This window comes from Diplotaxodon limnothrissa, linkage group LG5 (assembly GCF_057381915.1).
Source record: "Diplotaxodon limnothrissa isolate DT_005_m linkage group LG5, D_limnothrissa_male_GT1.1, whole genome shotgun sequence".
NCBI classification, from domain to species: Eukaryota; Metazoa; Chordata; class Actinopteri; order Cichliformes; family Cichlidae; genus Diplotaxodon; species Diplotaxodon limnothrissa.
In genome coordinates this window covers 14,442,100-14,464,899 of record NC_140600.1, presented here as the reverse complement: position 1 = coordinate 14,464,899, position 22,800 = coordinate 14,442,100, and the positions used below count along the sequence as shown (strand labels likewise).

General features: G+C 40.2%; 1 protein-coding gene across 6 annotated transcripts in view; it reads left to right on the top strand.

Moving 5' to 3' along the window:
* celf4 (CUGBP, Elav-like family member 4) overlaps nucleotides 1-15,700 on the top strand; it is an 89,281-nt gene extending 73,581 nt beyond the window's left edge. Inside the window, exons 4-13 of one of the 6 annotated variants that reach the window (XM_085353901.1) lie at nucleotides 5,487-5,615; nucleotides 6,561-6,640; nucleotides 8,765-8,905; nucleotides 9,257-9,395; nucleotides 10,630-10,782; nucleotides 11,116-11,226; nucleotides 12,586-12,648; nucleotides 13,039-13,119; nucleotides 14,323-14,406; nucleotides 15,573-15,700. In XM_085353901.1, the coding sequence (XP_085210027.1) occupies nucleotides 5,487-5,615; nucleotides 6,561-6,640; nucleotides 8,765-8,905; nucleotides 9,257-9,395; nucleotides 10,630-10,782; nucleotides 11,116-11,226; nucleotides 12,586-12,648; nucleotides 13,039-13,119; nucleotides 14,323-14,406; nucleotides 15,573-15,700 (1,109 nt within the window). Of the gene's footprint in view, nucleotides 1-5,486; nucleotides 5,616-6,560; nucleotides 6,641-8,764; nucleotides 8,954-9,256; nucleotides 9,396-10,548; nucleotides 10,783-11,115; nucleotides 11,227-12,582; nucleotides 12,649-13,038; nucleotides 13,120-14,322; nucleotides 14,467-15,572 lie in introns of all 6 variants that reach the window. The other 5 variants (XM_085353900.1, XM_085353906.1, XM_085353904.1 and 2 more) reach the window with 5 other exon arrangements.
* Nucleotides 15,701-22,800: the final 7,100 nt, after the last annotated feature.

Sequence of the window (22,800 nt, the reverse complement as noted above, 5' to 3'; positions counted from 1 at the left end):
TTACAGCACTTGGTGGTGCCGCAGGATGAGAGGCAGGGTATAACCTGGACGGATTGCTGTCACAGGGCTAACACAGTGAGACACCTACAGGCAATTTAGGAATCACCAATTCACTTAAGTACTAGCCAGTGCACCCAGAAAGAACCCACACGGAGAGTACATGCAAGCTTCACACAAAAATCTCGGTCAGATTTCTACCTTCTTGGTGTGAGGCAGCAGTGCACCACTGCACCACCGTACTTACTATTATTTTACCTTTTCAGGGTAAAATAGTAGCAAATACTTCACATCTAAAAAACTGGCATGGATCACCAACTAGGCGCTTCTTATTGTAACAGTGCCAGAAGCCAACAGGTTTCGACCCACTGATTTAATGCTCTGGATTTTAAATGCTTGTCATAAGTTTAAATGCAAGATTGAAACTTGAAGACTATGGCTTTCTAATAAAATAAAACTAGATGCACTGGAGTAAGTAATACAATATTTCATCTTTAAATTACTTTAACAATAAGATAGCAAAAACTGAAAAATATTAAAGTAAATGAGATTCAAGTACAGCACTTGATTCAATAAGCACATTGCTTTCCACCACTGTTAACAAATAAGGAGAAGCTACTTTCAGTCATAACTTCTCTGATCGAGCTTCGTGAGAATGAAAACGTGCCACACAGTCAGTTCTGACATTAAGAGACCTTTAACTTGCCAGCTTCCAAGTACAAAGACCGCCTGATGACCAGGTGCACTAATGTGCCTTGATCTTGAAAAAAAACAGCTTTGTCCAACAAATTCACAGCTAGCAAGTGAGTGTCCTATATCCTGCTCTGTGCTTGCTCTAGTCAGACATCTCCCTCACCTAAACCAAACAGTATTTCCAGTACTGAGTCTGCAGATAACGCTGGCCATCTGCTACAGTGCGCTACGTGTGTGAGAAAGGATAACTGGGGACACCTGATTACCCTGACCCTGAGTTCATGTGTGAAAACTGATTTAGTGAAGATGGGTCTGCGCAAGTGATAAAAAAAAGGAGTACTGTTAAGTGTGGCAAAAATCAATAATGAAATTGGAAACTAATACTTTTTATGTATCCTGGTACAACTCGAGCCAACTAAATATTACTGTAGTGGGAGATCGGGGAGAGCCACTGTCATGTACTGTCTGTGTGCGTGAGAGAGAGGGGGGGCTTTACATCGTTATTGAGACTCTGGTGTATATTGATTTGCTCTCTTGCTGAATATGAGTGTGTGTGCGTGTGTGTGTAAGTCCTTTCACAAAGAAAGATGTAATGTTTATTGGTGGCTTCCCTGGTGAATTGTTGGGCACCATTGAGGTGTGTACTATGAATGTGTATGTGTCTGAGAAGATGTGAGGAGGAGGAGGGTGTGGGGGTGCAAACATTTCAAGATTTGCGAGTGCGTGCCTGTGCATATGTGTGTCTGATATGCGCTACATTCTTGTAAACACTCACCATCCCACCCTGCCCCCTCCCCCGGTGCAAGGCCAGAGCGCAGATTAGTCTTGTTGACTTGGCAAGGACACCCTGTCAGGCACAAGCAGCGGGGAACGGACCCTCAACACGCATGCACGCACACACGGGCGCCCGCAGATACCCACACCTAGACACACATTAATTTGCAGAGCACATTCAGAGCCTCAATTGCACTGAGGCTCATTAGTTTCCGAACGTATACACCCCCTTTTTTCCACAAAGCTCAGATTCTTTGCGACGCGGGAACTGATGACAGCCGTGCACATCGACACATCTGCTGCTTTCGCTTCCAGCACACTTTCGCTCTCAGCTTCACAATTCTCCTCGACCACTCATTGAGTGACTCGACTAACGCTGACACTAATGAACTGATGCCGAACCTTGGTCTGTCCATATTTTATTAGAGACCCTGAATGACCGATTTGTATCCAATTATAACGTTCTACAATGTATTTGACAGCCTGTAAGTTTATATGTGAAAAAATTGGCAGTGAAAAAGAAAGAAATTAGGTTTTAATTATGAGTTACTTCACTAAAAAAAAAAAAGAGTGCTGGCCCTCATTAACATGACACAATAATTTTGAGTAAAATGCAACTGAAATATATAAAATCAAATGTTTTTTAACTCAAATTCAATCAAACTAATCATTGAAAAACATAGTTTAGTATAAACTCAGTGTATACCAATCAAATACATTTAATTTCACCAGTTGCATTAAATTTAATGTTTTGTACCAAAATTACGTGTAAGTTTTACATGTAATCAAGTTACTTCACGTCAGCATTTTGGGCATAAATATGGTGGAGGCTTTTTGCCAAAGAAGAGGCCAGCAGTTAATATATGCAAATGGATTATTGCTACGTGCTCATAAATGAGAATTAGACCCATAAATGCATTAGGTGTTGGCCGTGAGAAATGATAAAGTATTTTTCCTGACGCTTTACCTGCTGTAACCTTATACAGAAAGTAGGTATGCTGCTTCGAAGGTCTTAGCAAAGCTTTTCTTTAGCCATGGGAAAAATATGCGCATAGCCTCCCACATTCATACAGCTGTCTCCTGGATTCAGCATAATCTTTGACTTATGCATATTACTTCCTACTTCTGTATAATAATAATGACAATACATATGTTGTTCTTTGGGGGGGAGGGGGGGGGGGAAGGAAAAGTTCACTGGCAAGACTAGGGAACTGACCTTAGTTAAATTTTAATCATGTTCTGACCTGAGGAAAGGCACACCCACACAGCTGCCTTCTCTCATATCTGACACCTGTGACAGGCGCACTTCCTTGCCTATAGGTTGTAATTTTAAATGACTGATTCAATGGGGGAAAAAAATGTCAGACTGATGTGACAAGCAAGACCCATGCATTGTCACACTGTCATTGTGAGTTTCTATCTTGTCGTGCCATTTCATATCTGACAAAAACATCTGATGAAACAGCTACTAGGATGCTGCTTACAGGATGTTGTCTCACCACACATTATGCATTCACATTTATTTACACATAACATTTAATACAAGATGATTATCACTTGGTGGCTTATTTTCTGTAGAATCTGCACAAATAACATTCAACATGGTAGATTTTTCAGATCATTCATATTCTGGTTTGAAAATTACGACATGTTGTGGAATCCTCGGGAGGACCGAGGGACTTGGTGAAATTTCCTTCCACAATGGAACTGAAGAGTATGACTCCTGGTGGATGGGGTGCAGGAGGCAGTCATAAATAAATAAACAAAACCATTTAATTTGCCACAAATACCTCGCTCTAGAAGAGACCACTGTTGCTTCACAGTAGAAAGCAGTGACTGCTCAGAATCCTGAGTGGTGCTTCGTATTGCTTTCTTTTATTTCCATGTCATATGGATGTCTCAGCAGTGCTGGTTTGCCTTTGTGAGACATTGCTACAGCATAGAAATCATTCAAAAACTAACCAAAAACCAACAAAAATAAAACAAGACTAGCTGAAATGATTTTCTGAACTTGCGTCGGACCCTCTTTACTAAGCATTTATGCATGAAAACATCTTTGCTTTTATTTTCCAATTCTTCCCCCTGACAAATACCGTCTGTATGAAAATAATTAACAAAGACTACAACTAATGAACACTAAACTAAAGCAAAGCCATTCTGGAAACCAAGTGAAACTAAACCGAATTGAAAACAAAAACAAGTAATGAGAAAACACAAAACCATAAAAGCTCTGCAACCAGCCTCCGTGATGATCTGCTGTACGCCCGTTGCTCGTTACAAGTCCCCATCATCTCTTAATACTGGTGGCCTGGGCAGTGTGAGAGGAAGCATAAGCTGGACTAGCTGGCCAGCTCGCTTGGTAACTCCTGTTAATCTTCTCTCAACTGTCACTCTGCCAGAGTTATGTTTACAGTTTCATTCCCTGACTGTTTTTCCTGCTGAATGAAATTTTAAAAAAAACCCACCAAATCTCTGGGCAGCACTATTTCTTCTCACGCTTGAGTGAGGGAATTGCTGCTACACTGACTCACTATCCCTTCTTGAGGTACAAAGTGGTATTATATGAAAGTAACTTTAGTCAAATATCTCATCATCGCAACATAAGGGATGTTAAAGATGAAGCTGCCAGGCAGGAGGAAAAGAGGAAGCCCTCAGATGAGGTTCATAGATATGGTGAAGGAGGACGTGAAGTGGGTTGGTGTGGCACAGGAGGATGCTAGGGATAGGATGAGACGGAGGTAGGAAGGAAGGAACAGCCAAAAGAAGAAGAAGATAATCTCTCTACAAAGACATCTTCTACATAACATCATAGCTATTAATACTCCATATTCTGTTTAGTGTTATTTGCACTACCTGTTTTTGTCAAGGAAGTGCAAAGCAAGATGAAACAGATGAAGTCCAGAAATATAAAAAAAGATACAGAGCAGAAAATAGCTTATTTTCTCAGTATAAATGTAGGGAAAATATTACCTAGCAACAGCGTTCATAAAACTTGGAGAACATCTTTCCTTGGCATCTTTTATGACCTGGCTCATAAGCTCCAACATAAATCGGAGATTGACTCCACACTGCTTTTTTTTTCTTTTTTAGAAACATGGGCTTTATTTTAATTTACTAAATATTTTTAGCTAAAAACGACACCAACACCCAAGAGAGAGCATGACAGTGTCTGGTCTCCCTGCCACACCTTGTCAGGTATAGACAATTAAATCCAGGGCAACAGAAACTTTCGCGCTACCGCTGCATAAGGAGTTGAGGTTGCAGAGGGGGCGTGACACGTGAAACCAGCAGCATAGCCAACTTATACAGTGGCAAACATTTACCACAGACACTGCATGTGTCACGCAAGCTGCACTGAATGTGATGAGAGAGAACATTGTTGTTAGCATCAGACATACTGTGCCATGGGGTAGTCATATTCCCAAAGGACAGAGACTCCACAGAAAAGGGCTTCCTCGCCTTGATTATGGTGCCCTGCAAATATGCAATGGGCAGCTGGTTAAACAGTAAACAGTATTAATACATTTTAAAGTGAATATGCAGAAACAGCTGTGCACCTCAAATAGACTGCATACTAAATAATAACATAATACACCAACCAGCTAGTCCATTTAAAATGCACATTACAGACTTTCAGCTCAGGAACAGCATTGAATTAGAAATACACTAGGACTGCAGCATTAGATTACATTACATAATTATTTTTTCTAGCATTATGAACTTTTTGTGAACTGTTATTCTACTATAACTTTCTCTTTTTGGCGTGTAGCTTCAACTCAGTTGTTTTTAACACAAATAAAGTTGAATTTCTAATGAAACTTAATCAAGCAGATTTTCAAGTTTGAAAATTGTTGCAATTGACTATATCACAAAACAAAACTGCATCTGATATTTGACCTGGTGCTTGTGTATCTAAAGCTTAGCAAAAATGCCTCCGTCTAAGCGACACAGCACGTCTCTTTGTAGAAGCATCTCCTGATCTCCTGATCTCCTGATCGTGACCTATTCCTTTTTCCTTTTAGAAGACAGAAAGCTTTTTGTGGGCATGCTCAACAAGCAACAGTCAGAAGATGATGTGCGGCGCCTTTTCGAGTCCTTCGGCAGCATCGAGGAATGCACCATCCTCAGAGGTCCCGACGGAAACAGCAAAGGTGAGTTTATAGCTGTTTATGACTTTGAGCCGGCAGACTTTTTTCACAGGCTACTGCACAGAAATGATTTGGCCTTTCAAAGTTGGTGACTTTGCAAAGTTCTTCTTAAAACACTCCGCGCTGAGTGATGTCAAAGCGGGCTATTTCACAATCATCAGAGGAGTCGTTACATAAGAATACCGGAGATTCAGTAAATTTCAACAGTAAATGCCATTTGAAAGCTTTCGCCCAAAGGGACGAGAGATACAAACCAGCAGCTCTTTACAGATGAACCCCATTAACCTCGTGAGTCAACCTACAAGGCTCTGATAAAGAAAAAAAAAATAAGTCACCCTCCTTATTAACCATCGGGCTTCATGTCATGCCAGAAAAATGCCCCTTTTTAAATGTTGTCAGAGTGCTACACAAGTTCACCGCATGAAGTTCATCAGTGGGCTTAGCAGCTAATCAATGAAACTCGATGATAACTAAGCCTGATGATTACAGTGGGCTTGATCATTCTGATTCCTCCGTGAAGCTCCATTAACAAGGCTTCATCAGCCAGCTTACTCAGCTAAGTGGGCTTTAGCTCAATAATTACTGAGAACTTGATCACTCAAATTTATCAACGGCGCTTGTCAATAGTAAGCGACACCAAAACGCTGTATCCTCGAAGTCGTTAATGACGCCAGATTGGCACATTTAGTCTGCTGAGCTTCGATCAACATTGATGTAGCAATCCGCAGCAAAGGAGGCTTTCTTCACTAAATATTTGTTACTGTAGAAAATTTATCCCAGGTGGGGAAAAAAGGAGGGGGGGGGGGACTGTCTGCTTGTTGTATTGTTACTATAAATGCTTTGTTGTGATACTGTATGATATACTTCTCAGGAAACTTTTTTTTCCCTTTGTTCTCACGATCTCATTATCCCCTTACTCAGGTTCTCCTCTCTCTCGTTCTCTTTAAGGCTGTGCGTTTGTAAAATACTCCTCTCATGCTGAAGCTCAGGCAGCCATCGGTGCACTACACGGGAGCCAGACAATGCCTGTGAGTAACTGCGTGCGTGCATGTAGGTGTGTGAGAGAGGTGAGTCACACAGGGAGATGACTCAAATACTGCTTATATTCCTTATAAATTTAACTCGGGCTGGAGTTTATCAGTCCCAGTGAGGAAATTTGTCCTTAGGGCTATTCGATCTTTCCATCTCAGTTGAGCCATTTTTTACACTTTTTTTTTCCTGGGTTGAAAGATGAATCTATGAATCTATGTCATGAGATTTCTCAAATATTAGACCCATAGAGGAAATATTTTTCAAGTTACAGCGTCCTCTAAAGAAGAGGTGATCATATGCACAATATTTGCTTAAATTATAGTCAGTGGATTAGGACTACTGGGAAATGTTGTATACCTATAATTTTGGTAGGCACAGTTGTTATTTTTGTTTTTTGCAGCAGTTTTTATCTGTCATCCTGTTCTGCTGTTTAAAAAGAAATAGCTGCTAAAAACTGCTAAACATTCACATATTTAAAAAAAAGTTCAGCCTGGGACAGATGTAGTTACATTTTTCACTAAATTTACAAAGGCAGCACATTTAAATAATTATCAATTGCTTTGAACTTTGAAGAAACTGCTGATCTGCTGGGATTTTCCAGCACAATCATCTCTAGAGTTTAAAGAGAATGGTCTGGAAAAAGGGAAAATATCCAGTACTGATGTCAGAGGTCAAGGGAAAATGGCCAGAGTGCTACGAGCTGAAAAGGCAACAGTAACTCAGAGAGCATCTCTGAATGCAGAACATGTTGAACCGCAAAGCAGGTGGGTCTACAGCAGCAGCAGAAGAAGACCACACCAGGTGCCACCCCTGTCAGCTAAGAATAGAAAACTGAGGCTATAAATCACACAGGCTCAATTTCTCGGGACGCTTTGGGTCCCTTAGTACAAACTGTGCATTGTTTAAATGCCAGAGCCCTCTTGAGTATTGTTACTGAGCGTATCCATCCCCTGATGTCGACAGTGTACACATCCTCTGGTCAGTTCGCTACCTTGAACCTCCAGTGCAAGCAAAATAAACAAACTAAGGCATGTAGCCCTCGAATAAACCATTTGGATCTTATTAGCATCTGAAATCTTAAACATTCTTCATGGATACGGTGCATTTATATGGGTAATTTGCATATGTGGTGTTTCGTACACTAGGAAGATATTTTACATTGCAGCTTACTGTGCTGCATTACATCAGCTACAATAGTACCTACAACCTGCAATGGGCTGGCAGTAAAAGTTTGAAGAGTGGCTCATTAAAGGAGTCCAACAGGCATTTCTGAATTTATCTGAAGCACCAATTACATTTTCACATTGTTCATATTTTATTCATTGTACCTGTTATATCTCTATAGCTTACAGTGCAATGAGAGTGAGCTCACATTGCCTACCACTGATGAAAACGTTTGTTTGATTGGACAGTCAAAACTAAGAGCTATGAAAAAGAATTTGTTTACATGAGCCAAATTCAGAGTGCATAGCGATGTGTTCACCTGCACATGTACATGTATGTATTTAGTACTGGTAATATTTTTTTACAGGTTTCAGGGGAAAATAGTCAAGATCTGTCTTGATGTTTTGCTTTTTTGTTGTTTTGTGTTTGTTGCTGTATCTGACAAAAATCCCATAGAATACTCCCAAATCTGGCAGATTCCACACAAATTATCCAGCTGTTCCCACAAGCACAATGGTGGAGATAAAGTATTGCTGAGCAGCTTTGTGAAACCACTCAACTTGTGAGTTATGATTTAGGCAAAAAAGTACGATTTTGCCCTTCTGTAAAAGTGGCACTTTTTTCATAAATATTTAAATTGCTCTAATAATTGGAATATATTCATAACGGAAGCCTTGCAACAGGAAATTATGAAAATGTAAAAAAATTACATGAGAATGTAAGGTTGACTTAACATGGAATGTCCCTTTTAGTTATAACCCATCAGGACTTTTTGGGGAAAATGGGCACCAGTTAAAGCTCTGGGGGCCATTGCCTTGGCCAGAGATTTAAAACAGTATGTGTGTATGTGTGCTAATGCAAGCTTATGTCAGACGTCTATCGAACCACATTAACATGTACTTCCTGGCGTGTGTGTGTGTGTGTGTATGTGTGTGGGTGGATGGGTGGGTGCACAGGGGGCCTCATCCAGTCTGGTGGTAAAGTTCGCCGACACGGATAAGGAGCGCACCATACGCCGCATGCAGCAGATGGCTGGTCAGATGGGCATCTTCAACCCTATGGCCCTGCAGTTTGGAGCCTATGGAGCCTACGCTCAGGCAAGATGCCCCACAGAACTCCTTTTTTTATCCACAGTTATTTATTCAGTGAGCCACAGAGATTAAACAGAGCGCTCGAGCTTAGCTCAAATTTAAATTTGAAAAGGCAAAAGAAGAAGCAAAAGTCATCAAGTCAAATGTTAATTTAAAAAAAAAAAAATTAAAGGATAGATGTTCTATAAAGTTTAATACATGGTTTTCACCTCCTAATATGCTGTTTCCCATCTCTGTAGCAGCATTTCTGCTATAGCTCTACTTCTTATGCTTTTTTTGTCTTGCTTTGCTTAGCTCAGACTCACAGGTCTTTACTTTTATTACTTTCTGCTTTCCCTTCTTCTTCACCACCTGAAGGTGCAGCAGCAAGCAGCACTGATGGCATCTGTAGGCCAAGGAGGCTACCTCAGTCCAATGGCAGCCTTTGCTGCTGCCCAGATGCAGCACATGGCCACCATCAATGGCCTCCCCGGAGCACCGCTGACTCCCACGTCAGGTAACTGGTTTAAGGTCAATTGTTAAAGTACCTATCAGAGTTTTTTCAGAAAGTGCATCTACCACAGTGCATGCATTGTGGATTATACTTCTATACATAAATATACATGAGCACAAGCTAGCATTAATGTTCCAGAGGGGGGCTGACAGCAGACAATCTGGTGTCACTGGAAGCCAAGAACCCAAATCTGAAACCCTAAACCTTCCATCTGTGCACATGAGACTTTTGACTTTTATGAGCACTCAGTGCTACTGAGTGCTCATAAAAGTCTTTACAGGTCATAAAGGTCATCTTAAGGTTAAGTACATACAACATAAAATAAATCAATAAAATTGAATAACCATATCCATCAAAGAAATACATCAGGTTGATTCTTTAGTCTAAACACCTGGTTACTGTGGTTACAGATTTACTCAAACACTAAAACTGGCTCAGGGGGTTGGGAAGCGCATCTGCAACCGGAAGGTCGCTGGTTCGATCCCTGGGTTCTCTGTCCTGGTCGTTGTGTCCTTGGGCAAGACACTTTACCCTACCGCCTACTGGTGTTGGCCAGAGGGGCCGATGGCACGATATGGCTTTCCTTGAAAAGCGCTATATAAATGCAATCCATAAATTGGCTGACTGAAGTGTTAACATGGCCCTACAACATAATATATCTGCACTGCATGACACAACAGTCTGGATAAAAGGATTTTTTTTTGTTTATTCACTTCCATCATGCCGTCTAAAGCGAAGACATTAAAATAAGATGTGGAAAATCGAATATAAGTATGAGATCCTTTTGAAAACAGCAGCACCAGCTGTTTAATAAAGTGTAATATTAATGACTAAAAATAGTTTATTCTTTTAAGACCCGACTCTAAGACTGCAGTGGAAATAAGATACAGCCGAAAGGAAGAAAATGCATGTTTCTGGATACACCCAAGGAATGTAAAAGAAGATCATTCTGGGAACACATAATTAGCAATCATTTGATATCAACACAGTATTCACTAGTCTCAGAAAATACGTCTGAGGGTCACATCTAATGGCTGTTGTTTCACTGTAAGGGCCATACTTGGACAAGAAATCAGCCCTGACATTTAGTGTCTTCACCGGCCCACTGGACCGGCCCTCCTGACATTTGCAAGAGTTACTAGGTGGCCAGTCAAAGTAAAACTTTTCCATAATGTCCTCGGGGTGGAAAAATTGCATTGTTTCTCTCTGTCTCTGTCTGTCTGCCCCATGGCTGCAGGTGGCAGTACTCCACCAGGCATCAGCGCCCCCACAGTGACCAGCATCCCATCTCCAATTAGTGTAAATGGTTTTACTGGCATGCCGCCCCCGCAGGCAAATGGACAGCCCCCCGCAGAAGCAGTTTTTACCAACGGGATACACCATTATCCTGGTAAATATGATCATCTCAGAGACAAACGCACACACACACACACACACAAAAATTCAAATGTTAAAGTATGATTTTTTTCAATGTAGACACACGTCCACTGTAAAGCAGCCATCAACAGGAAAAGCGTGCATGATGTTGGCTTACACACTAGGATAGCCTTTAAGCATGTTCATGGGGGGTGAGGCCAGACGAATGTAGTCCACAGAAAGCAAGCAAGTTGAGGCGATTATCGTTTGGCAAAGGCGTTCGGGCTGCCGGAGTCTAACTATGCGCTTGTGTCATGAGCCGTGGTTAGTACCTTATTGGATGTGTTTGGTTGTCTTGTCTCCCCAGTGTTGCAGGAGGTGGTTTTTAGAGAGGACTCAGAGAAAAACGGCTTGGGCGTGGCTCCGCGGAGTTGTTTTGGGGTTCAGGGTGGCTGCTTCCTCTCATCTCTCTCCGAAGGTAGCGCTCTTTCCCTCCCACCCTCATCCCTCATCCCTTTTCTTTCTGAGCTCAGGGACAGGAAGATATCATTTCAAAGCCATTGGGACCAAACATTCTTTCTTTTTACATTTAAAACATTTTAAAAAGAAGGAAAGAAAGAGGGAAAATTCAAGTTTGTGAGTGAACAGTAAAGATTTATATTGCTTCAAATATCTGAAATATTTTCTGCTCTGTAATATGCTCTGAAAAAGACTCTGACTTCGTGTTTCCAGACACTGTCATAAAGAAAAGTTCTTTGCAGTGTATACAAATACAAATCATCTTGTTAGAATAAACCTATCCCTGTGGCTGCTACATTCACAAACTTGCAATTCCCCTGGCAAAATGTATCACAGTGTTACAAAGGATGATAATAACACAGACAGCTGAATTATTTTTGAACAGGATTTCACCTGGTTTTTTTTTTTTTTTTTAAAGGTTCTTTGAGCCCATAACTCTTCTTCTTTTCTTCTGGCTATCTGTTGCTGTTTTTCCAGTGTTACTGTTAGTCCACAGCGTGCTCGGTGTTACTTTGGTTTTAAAGGATACTGGCGTTATCAGTGTGTACATGTTTATCAGTGTGTGTGTGTGTGTGTATATGTGTGTGTGTGTGTTCTCAGTGGTGTATTTATTGTGCATGCGTTGTACGCACGGGTGTGTAGCATTAAGGTGCGGCACAGTGCCGGCGGTAGTTCAGATGCAGGGAGAGTTTGCTGTAGATCTGTGAACATGTGAAGTGAAAGCAGCAGGCGTATCCACTGTTACGTGCGTTGTGCTCGTCCTGTTGTTGTACATGTAAAAAATAAATGTGTTTCTTGTTTTTTTTTTTAGGTTTTCTGTGATAGGCACAAGTTTAGGTACATTTTTTTCTTTGTTGTGGTGACAGTGGAGCCATGTGTTGTTGGTTGTTTTCTTTTTTGTTTTGTGTGTGTGTGTGTTGGTCTTAACTGTGGTTTATCAAAGTTTTGCTTTCCTGCTTTTCTTAAAAAAAGAAGAAGAAGAAAACTTTTGAAATGCTTTGGGGGAAACTTTTAAGTATAAGGGTCTGGAAAAAGAGAAGGGAGAGGTTCAGAATTCAGTTCCTCACACACCGAAGTGAAGTGAGTTGACTCCACGCTGTTCGGCTCGCTAACCTTTCTGCTTTTTCTTCTCTCCATCGCTCTCCTCCTTCTCATCCCTGCTATATATTACTCTCTCCTTCCTCCGTGCCCTCTCCTCCATCTACATTCTCCCTCTGTCTCGCTCCCCCTACACACACACCTCCATCCATCTGTGCTCCCCCACCACCACCACCTCCTCCTCTTTTTTCTTCTCTTCTCTGTGTCTCTGTTGAAGCAGCTCAAAGTCCCACTGCAGCTGATCCTCTCCAGCAGGCTTACACAGGGGTCCAGCAGTATGCAGGTCTGTCTGTCACTCTCACTGCACCAATGATATGTGTGTCTGCATATGTATGCGTGTGTGTGTGTGTGTGTGTGTGTGTGTGTGTGTGTGTGTGTGTGTGTGTGTGTGTGCGCAGTAGGAAGGGAGGCCAGACTACGGAAAACAGGACAAGGATAAGCATACCTTTGTTCGAAATTAAAATTTTGATATTGTAACATTAAGTGTTTCAGTCTCACTCCATCAGTTTGTTCTCTGCACCGCGTCGGGTGTGCAACACGTTAGACTCTATTGTGCGCTATCTGATCGATTGCCTGCTGTGCCCCTGCATATATCACATTGTTTATATGTATACAAGTGTGCGCTCTAGTCATGACTGTTATCTGATCCGCGGTGTGTGTTTGTGTGTGTCAGCAGCCTACCCCGCTGCATACGGCCAGATCAGCCAAGCCTTCCCCCACCCTCCACCTATCATCCCACAGCAGCAGCGAGAAGGTAACGCTCACGCACGGCATGCTCCTGAAATACTCATACACGCTGGCGGGGTGATTTGAAATGTTGCCAGTCAGTTTTTACGAAAAGTACAAATATTCAGCAGTGTTTTGGGGTGTTTTTGTTTACCTGATACAAAACAGCTTTTTTATTATTGGTGCTTTTTGGTTCGGTAATATAAAAAAAAACAGAGGACAGAGTTGAGAATGAGTCAAAGAAAAAGAAAAAGAAGAATATTACTGAGCATCTCAAACTCAGCTGTAAGCCTTCTCATGAACCGAATGACCGCCAAGCTCAACACCCATGCCTGGGACCTTACTGCCCTCTTGTGGAAGTTAAGATAAAAATTGCAGATGATTTCACAGCTGTGGCAACCCAGAGGCCATATTTTAAGCATTTGGGAGTCATATAGTAAGGGGTGCCATAAAATTATCAGTATGAAGGTTGTTAGTTTTCATGATACTTAACATTCAGCAATCACCTGACAACTTAAGGTTACCATTCAACTGTGACTGAAGCCTTGGAGAAAACTGCTCTACACTTTTTATGGGTTTTATTCGTGTTTCATTTTTGCAACTCTGGAACCTTAAAACTAGGCAAATATTAAGAAACACATTTAAGGAAAAAAAATTTTAATGTGAAACTGGGCATAAAGATGGTCTGATGCAGAAAACTGGAACATTTATTTTGTGTTTTTCACTCTGATGCATTTTAAATTCTAGTTTAGTCAAAACAACAATCCAAACATGCGAGATTAACTACCACATAGGACCGACACAGCTAGAAAACAAAGAAAACTGATGAAATTACGCAATCAAATGTTGAAATGTTCATCTTGATTGGTTTCTGTGAGAGCTTATGTTAAAAAAAAATGTAGGTCTTTTCTAAAATAACCAACATTATTCTATTTTTGGCAGAAAATTGAGTTTATACATCATTTATAAGAAGCTGTCAGAGGCAACTGACTTTCACTGCCTTTTAGCCCACTTTGACTAACAATGTGCTCTTCTACCCTCTTTATCTTTTACTTTACACTTTAAATAATTTCTTACTGTCATCACAGAGTTTTCTCCTCTCGTGGTCTGCCTTTCCCATTCTTACTCCCCGTCTCTTTCCTTGACCCTTTTCTCTGACCTTTGCCTTTTTATCTCTCTCTCTCTCCCTCCCCCTCTCTTCTCTCGCCTTTCTCCGTTTCTTTCCATGCAGGACCGGAAGGCTGCAACCTGTTCATCTACCACCTCCCTCAGGAGTTTGGAGATGGAGAGCTGATGCAGATGTTCCTGCCATTCGGTAATGTCATCTCCTCCAAAGTGTTTGTGGATCGGGCGACAAACCAAAGTAAATGCTTTGGTGGGTAAAAATGAACAAAACCAAACGATTATTGGTTATTTATTCCTGATTATTATTATTCTTTTTTTTTCCTAATCACCCTTTTTTTGCACTGCAGTCAATACTCCCTTCCCACCCCCACGCCTTCCCTACCCCCAAACCTCTTGACACCTCTCCCTTTAAAAAGATGAACAAAAGAGCAGATCGTTTCTCTGCAGGTGTGCTGTTACTAATAAGAAAGAGTGGATACTTTGGATATTTTGTTTTCCTTTTCCAAGCGTTACAGACAGCTGAGATCTGAGAACTCAGCGGCCCGTTTTATCTTTCGATTACGACTGTGCTCTTCGTGACATTTTGTATAATACAAATGTGGGTTTTTCAGTCGCATGCCCCTGACTATAGCTTCCTTTCAGCTAAAAACAAAAAAAAAGGGATGCATGCCAAGAACGTAACTTCAGAATCCCACAGTTAGTCTGCCGTGCAAAGACAGAAAACTGCCATCTCACGTCATGCTGCTGACAGTGCAGCGTAGTCGAACGCATAATTATGTGGCAAATTATAAATGGATTGTGGAGAATGTTTTATGGAGAGTCCATCAGGTGCAACCCATTTGCAAATTAGCTTTCTCTCACTAATACGCTGCATTAATGTATTTCCTCAATTCATGTTGGCGTTTTTGTGATGCGGGTTTTAATTTGTTATTTGATGCTTTTTTTCCCCCCACATCACAGTGGAAGTTAAAAAGCAAAACTGAAATGTTGCACTACCATATTGATGTTTTAGTTATAAAATCCCATTATCCTGTAATCCTGTTGTTGTTGTTGTCATACTATTACACATCTGTGTGATGTTAGTTTAATGTGCTTTTTTTTTAATAATCACACTATATTAGATTTACGCTTACAACTAGTTGTTTCATGAATGGTAACTGTTTTTTAGTTTTATGTGCTGATTAAAGGTTTTCATTATCGTTCCAGTTTTCATATCATACACACCTGTAAATGACTATTGGATCTTAATGAACTCATCTTCACATTCCATGTTTTTAGTGTCCCAAACTGCTCTTGCTTCTTCATATAACAATATCTCCTCCTTTCTCTTTCTCTCTCTTTTGGCCTTTCCCCCAGGGTTTGTAAGTTTCGACAACCCAGGTAGTGCCCAAGCTGCCATCCAGTCAATGAATGGCTTCCAGATCGGCATGAAAAGACTCAAGGTGCAACTGAAGAGGCCAAAGGATGCCAACCGTCCCTACTAGCCCGCGCCCCAGCCAGCCACCGCCACCCTGGCGGCCGGGGCAGCTGTCGAACACAGGGAAAGACAGGTTAGGCATCAGTGTTGACTCCTTGAGGAACACCTGTTGTCAGTTTAGTTTCACAGGTGGTTTCTTGAGTGCATGCACAGCTATTGCAAATTATACTGGCAAACACTCACCAAACAAAACCAGGTGTTGACATTCCCACAATCCTCCCAGGACCATGACTACAAACCTAAATAAATAAATAAAAATAATGTAACCAATACATTGAATTGTATAAAATATAAAAATTGTATAAAGAGAGCCTATGAGATATTAAAGTTGAAACATTTTGTTTAAAAAAAATGTGCTCGTGTTGAATTTGATGCCAGCAACACACAAAAAACAGTTAGAAGCATGGTATGTTTACCACTGCATTGCATCACCTCTTCTCTTAACAGCACTCTGTAAGGGTTTGGGAACCAATGAGACCAAATGTTCACCTATAGAGAGCAAAATCTTCCCCAGTCTTCCTTGTTAAAGGATTTTCTGCCCAAGAATCCGCTGTCTTTTGTTTCATAAATTTTTGAAAAAAGAACTGACAGGCCTAGACTGTATACAGGTAGTTATAGCTGCTCTTAATATGAAGCAACGCTGTTGTAATACCCGCAGAATGGGGTTTAGTGAGGATGTAAACAAGGCCTTATCTCAAAAAGACAATTGAATGGCAGCATATGTTGCTTCAAAACCTCTTTGTAACATTCACTACCACCAAGTCTCAGATGTTCAAGTTATCCATGTGATGTACAAAAGCATTTACAAACCTATACCATCTGAGATGCTTTTACACTTCTACTATTTACCTCAGAGAATGCAGCATCCATGCAGGACAATTAGAGATTTTGATTCAAGGACTATTCCTCTTCATGTTAAAAATGTTTTGTTTGTTTTTTATCTTTACATGATAGTCAAAACGTTTTTGGATGATGCACTGGTATACTTGTACAGTAGTAATGATTTCCACTACACAAAATGCTTTTAATGCAGAAGCATCAACATCAGTTTTCAGCTTTTTCAGTATCTTGTGATCCTCTGATTCAGCCTCGTTGAGAAACTCTTCGTTTTAATCCCCAATTGTGTTCACTGTTGTGCATGAAAGCACTCACTGAGCATGCTCATGTTTTCATTGAACAGTGAAATGATTAAATCGTTTTTCCTGCTAAAGAACAAGAGGAAATTTTGCAGCTGTTGTCTTACCCTTTATTGAAGATGACAATAATGATTTTTTTTTTGTTATCATTAGTCACATGCAGATATTTCCCAAGACAAGCTGAGAGTGAAACGTGACATTTCAGGGAATTTCAGCAGCGACTGCATTGTCTAAAACTCCTGCAGCTTTAACCTGCTGACAGCTGTGTTACAGTGCCTCACGTGCAGCACACACACCTAACAACACTCTCGCCAGAGCGCCGTGTGTTCTTGGGCAAACAAGTGTCACTCACATCGCCTTCTTCGGCGGAAAACACTCTTAGCTCCGTGCATCATTCGCTGAAAACAAGAGTGCTGTGATGCACAGCGCTAACGGAAATGTCCCACACACACAGGGGGCAAAGCAGACTAGTTAAAACATATTGAGAATATAAGATGTTAAATGTAATTGTGAACCATAAGACGTGTCTATCTATACTGAAAGTGAAACCTTGTTTTGATGTCAGCTTCCAGGCTGGCCGAAAAAAGTAGCCTCCTCTATTTGCAGAACGACTTTACAGTAAATGACCCTGTATGTTACCTCGTAGGTAAAAGATAATTGGTAAATGGTTCAGCATGTTGCACAGGGAAGAAAGTGCTTCCAAGGGAGAGGCATTTATTACCCCTCAGGCAGGTAATTGTGCTGTTCCTCTTTGTCTCCTCCCTTCATCTGTGTGATGGAGAGTTTAGGCTGTGTCGTTCATTCACTACTGATGACTTCATTCAAGGGCAACTTATCACCCACTCACAAACTAACTGAACCATACCAGACAGTGTCCTGAGGCAAATCACTGCAGGTGGAAGAGCAATCTCATATGAATTTGTCATCAAATGTGTGCCGCCACTCCTTTTGATATGTAAAATGATTTTTTTAAACTGAATGTTGGAGAAAACATCTTCTGAGTTCCTTTTTTTTTTTTTCCCAGAGCATCATTACGCTCTCAACTGATTAGCGAGCTGCTTTTCGACTTGCATCACCAGCTTTACTATTGGTATTATCATCTAAAAAAATAAAAATAGAATAAAATAGAATAATAACACACTGTTGGCACAACAGCAAGCTAGAGTACTCTTATTTAACATCTAATGACACGGTAAGGTGTGTCTCGATTAGAATCCCTTCACCATTTCAAAAACAGGATTGAAGAGTTTGTTTTTTAATAGAAACGAAAAATTTGTTTCATCGCGTAGAAGATAACAACGGAGCTGCAGCCAGGAAGCCAGATTAATTCACTGCAGGATGAGCACTGATTTGTTTTGAAAATTGTCTCAGCAAAATGATCTTTGTTTATCCACACCAGGACTTAGAGTCTTAGTGCTGGCTAAGACGCTTTAGAGAGGCAGGTGTCCTGTTAAGTATTCTGCACCGCTCCATCTGCATGTAAATACAGCAAAAATCAACAGAGAAGGAACACACAACACTGGTGACGTCATTGCTTCCAAAGAAAAATTAATTTAAAAATCAAAGCAAATATCTCTCCGTCATTTTTCTTGTTTTCCGGTATAATGTAGAAATGTGTAATGAAAGTTCAACGGCAAGCGACCTAGCTGTCTCATTCAATTATCTAAATCAGATCCAAGCAAGTGCACAAATGAACCGCAAAGCTAGACACACCTTCAAACCCCACAGCTGCTGGTATCAAAGTGCAGTTTTCGTGGGATACTTCTAGGAACCTAAGCAATCTGCAGAAAAGCTCGAGCCAGTGGCTATCCTGTGGAAAAGTGCAAGCATCAATGCATCGAGGTGCAAAACGTGAAACCTTGTGTTGTTTCTCCACACATTCCTTTACTCAAACAGTCCCTTTTTCTTCTGTGCTTTTCAGGTTTTGTTGAGCTGTTGATTATTTGCTACCCACCACTGAGTGCAAACTCAACATCTGGACCACTGAGGCTGCTTCAGAAAACAGAGGAGAGAGAGAGAGAGCGATGACCGAGTCAAGGACACCTCCTTTTTGGATGTACTAAAACTTTGGAACTCAGAGTGAATTTGTACCAGCCTGGTTAGCCCCAGGACTTTTTTTCCCCTCTTCTGCACACATATACACACTTCTTTCCCCACAAAACCCTGCTTGAATGACAGCTACCTTTTCTGGACCACAAAAACTTTTACTTGAACAAAGAAAGGAGGAGAAAAAAGTAAAAGAAACTACATCAAACCTCCTTACAATGACCAACCCCGCTGAACTCTTGAAAGGAATACGGATGTCAAAAGTCCAACAAGAACAAAACTTTGAAAAAAAAATATAAAAATAACAAAAAAAAAAAAAAAAAAACAACCACAAAAAAAACCACAAACAAAAAACATAATAGCGGATTGCCGTAGGAGATCTTTCATTAAGATAGTGTGGAGCAATTGAGTTTTGAAGACCAATTTTTAAGATTTGAAACAAGAAGGGACAAATTCTCTGAGAGAGAACTTAAGTAGGAATGTGACATTTTCACGACACAGATTGGCTTCGATTTGGGATGGCCATCTTTAGCTCGGAGTGCCTGTCCGTTTCCAGGGGATACCGTTGCCGAGGAGCGCCATAGCAACAGTCTCCAGGGAGTCTTATCCATCATTCCTTAGTTGTTTTAGGGACCAAAAGACCAAACATTTTTATTGCTGAGGACTTGTAGCTCTAATATACTCGGACCACTGCATCTCTGTCAGCCAGCGTGGCTGGGGAGTTGCACTTAAAAGAAGTGTACATTACGAATATATACAACACATGTATATATACATATATATTGCTGATATGCTTTTTGAATACAGGCAAAACTATTTCAGATGACCAAATGGGGTCTCTCACTTCGCTAGTTTACAATTACTCAAAATGTTTATTTTTTTCTCTTCTCATTTTGTCTCGGGAGGGATGGCGAGTGCATGGGAGGGGCTGCTCTGTATCACAGCCTTATCTTTTTTAACTTGACATCCTAACCTCATAGATAGAATAACATCAGAAATGTTTGAAATATATGAACTTGTTTATATTTGCAGTACATATATATGTATAACAGGCATTCAAGCAAATGTATTCATATATACAGTATATATGGATAAATAGATATTAATCACAAATATATGTATTTATATGCACATATTTTATATATGTGTGTCTGTATATAGAACGGCTACTGACTATGTTGAGCTGTAATTTTTTTGTAGATTTTAGCTGGAGTTTGAAGCATTGCTCTGCTTGGGAAGAATCGCAAATCTGGCACCTCCCAAAACTGCAGGCATTCCTTTCTCTGATTACCTATATGCTGACACACAATATATTGCTAAAAAGATTCATGTGTGATGAAACACATATGGTGTACATATTATCTGAAAATGCAAAAAGCCAATCTCAGTAGCAGGCTTTAAGAGAATCAGGCTAGATGATTTTAGAGGAAAAGGACAATTATCTTCGACTCTATTCCAAACATATCTTTTGAGCTTACACACACACACACACACACGCACACATGCATACACACACAAACTTCTCTTTGAAACTTGAACCAAAATGAAAATGTCTCACAACCCTTGCTCTCTTTTGCATTCAGTAAAGTGCATGTAGCGTATGGGCTGTCACCATGTCAAGGTGTGCCTTGTCACCTGCAGAATCTGCCATCAAGCACTGTGCTCTCAGAAAACAAAGAAAAAAAAACTGAACACACACACACTACTGCAAGTAGCCAGCGCGCTATTATGATGTCAAAACTACAGCCTGATCCATATCATTTTTTCAGCTGCGTAGAGAGCTTCAGTGCATGTCAAATATAACAAAAATTGTCCAATGTCCAAGCACTGTTGGTCCATCATTGTCTTTGGGGGGGGGGGGGTCTAATGTAGATTCATGCGATACCACTTCAAACTTCAAACAAAAGCGGGCATTAGGTAACCTTCTAGCACAGGCACTAACTTTTCAAGTTGTGTGCAAGGCACCTGAGACTAAGTTCCACTAGTTGGAAGGTAATAAAGGGTAAAAATCAGGGCTGAAATGGGCACAATGTGGCTTGATAAGGGATGCGACTGAGCTTACTGGACCGAGGAGGATTTTAACCCTCTCAAGGCAGGCGTTGCAGATTTGTAACACTTAAAAGCTAACAACCTGATTACCCCACATACATATTTTATGAGGTATTTTTACTCAGAAGTACCACTGCAGGTATTCTTTTGTGCATTAGCAACAAAAACTTAGTTTGAGCCTGAGAGGGTTAATGGCTGTGAAGGAGATGTGATATTGATGAATATGTCATAGAGCTGGCTTCCCTTTGAACAGAAAAAAAAAAGGATTTATACTTGACATGAAGCATATCTTTTAGAAATTGTTATATTGCCTTACGTTAAGTCTTCATGCAATTATGTATATATATATATATATATATATATATATATATATATATAAATAAATAAAGATAAAAGCTCTAATGAAACTGTAAAATGAAGCAATAAGTGTGAAAAACCATTTACCCATTACGCCTGCTGTATCACCGAGGCTGGTTTCATATTGCTTTAGCGTAGTTTCTCATAATAGTCTACAAAAATGGTATAAACACCTACTATAAACCTGAAAAAGGTCAACAGACTTGGATTTATTAGACCCTGCATTCAACACTTATTGAGCTGGTGGAGATTACTCAATGAATATTTATATATATGAATATTTATAAGGCTATATGACACTTTGGAAGACTATGCTTCCTGTTGGGTGCTGTTACTAGTTTTCCTATAAACTTCTCATTATGCCATTTCCCCAGTGTCTCTGTTTAACCTTTTTAGCAGTTTGAATAATTTAACATTTACCTTCCAAATCCAGTGAGTCTAAAAGACACCAGTGCACATCCCAGAATGCCTCTGTTTGTGTGTGTGCCACTTAACAATCTCCTGAGCGTGGCATACAGTTAAACCAGATGACCATCGAGATCTCTTTTTTTGTTCTTTTCTTCCACTAACTTTGGTGGATTAGTACGAAACCTCTAGCTCATCAACCTGACCTGTCTCTGTCTAACAATAACATCCGAGGCAAAATATCATATGTCTGGTGTCCCTGATCGCAGCACTGTGTGCCCTTTTTTGACTGCCCCGCTGCTCTGAGAAAATTAGAAAGAAAAAAAACTGCCATCACAGTCTGTGCTTCTCGTATGATTTGTTTGAGCAATCAGTCATTTTTTTCCCACGGCGAACGAAGTAAGCAGACGCAGAAAGATGTGCGAGAACTCAAATGCCAACCACCTCATCTTCATTTGCTCCAACTTTAAGCTGCAAGTTTACATGAGAAAAGTGAAAAACAAAGTTTAGTGGTTCAAAAACAAGAAACAGAGGAAGTTTGAATATAAATATATATATATAAATATATACATAAACTGATGAATATACTGTAAATTGTTTCTTTTTTTGCTCTGTTTTCCTCTGTACATAGGTTTGCATATTTTATAGGACTTTTACTTCTATCTACAAGGACTGGATAAAGTAATTTAAATACTTAAAAAAAAAATATGAATGAAAACATGATAATGCTCATTAAAACCAGGTACAAAAAAAAATATTCGCTAGGATACGGTACAAACTGTAGGACCTGACCAAGGCATTTATCCAGAATACAGTCAGGGAGAGCATTGACCTCAGTTAGAGCTTAGACACACATTGACCTATTTTATAAAAAACAAAACAAAAAAGAAATACTTTAATGGGTTCTATTCATTTATCTGTTTGTTTAGATATTTATTTATAAGTCATGTCTGAAATGATAAGCATGCTTTCATGGCATTATTTTTTTATGAGTTGGTACGTGACCAAATAGTTTTTATATGACATGCATGGGCCACTGTTGTGGTCCACAGATGATCATTGTTCCTGTCTGCAGGACCATGCCTTCAGAACTTCTTTGATGACGGAGAAAAAC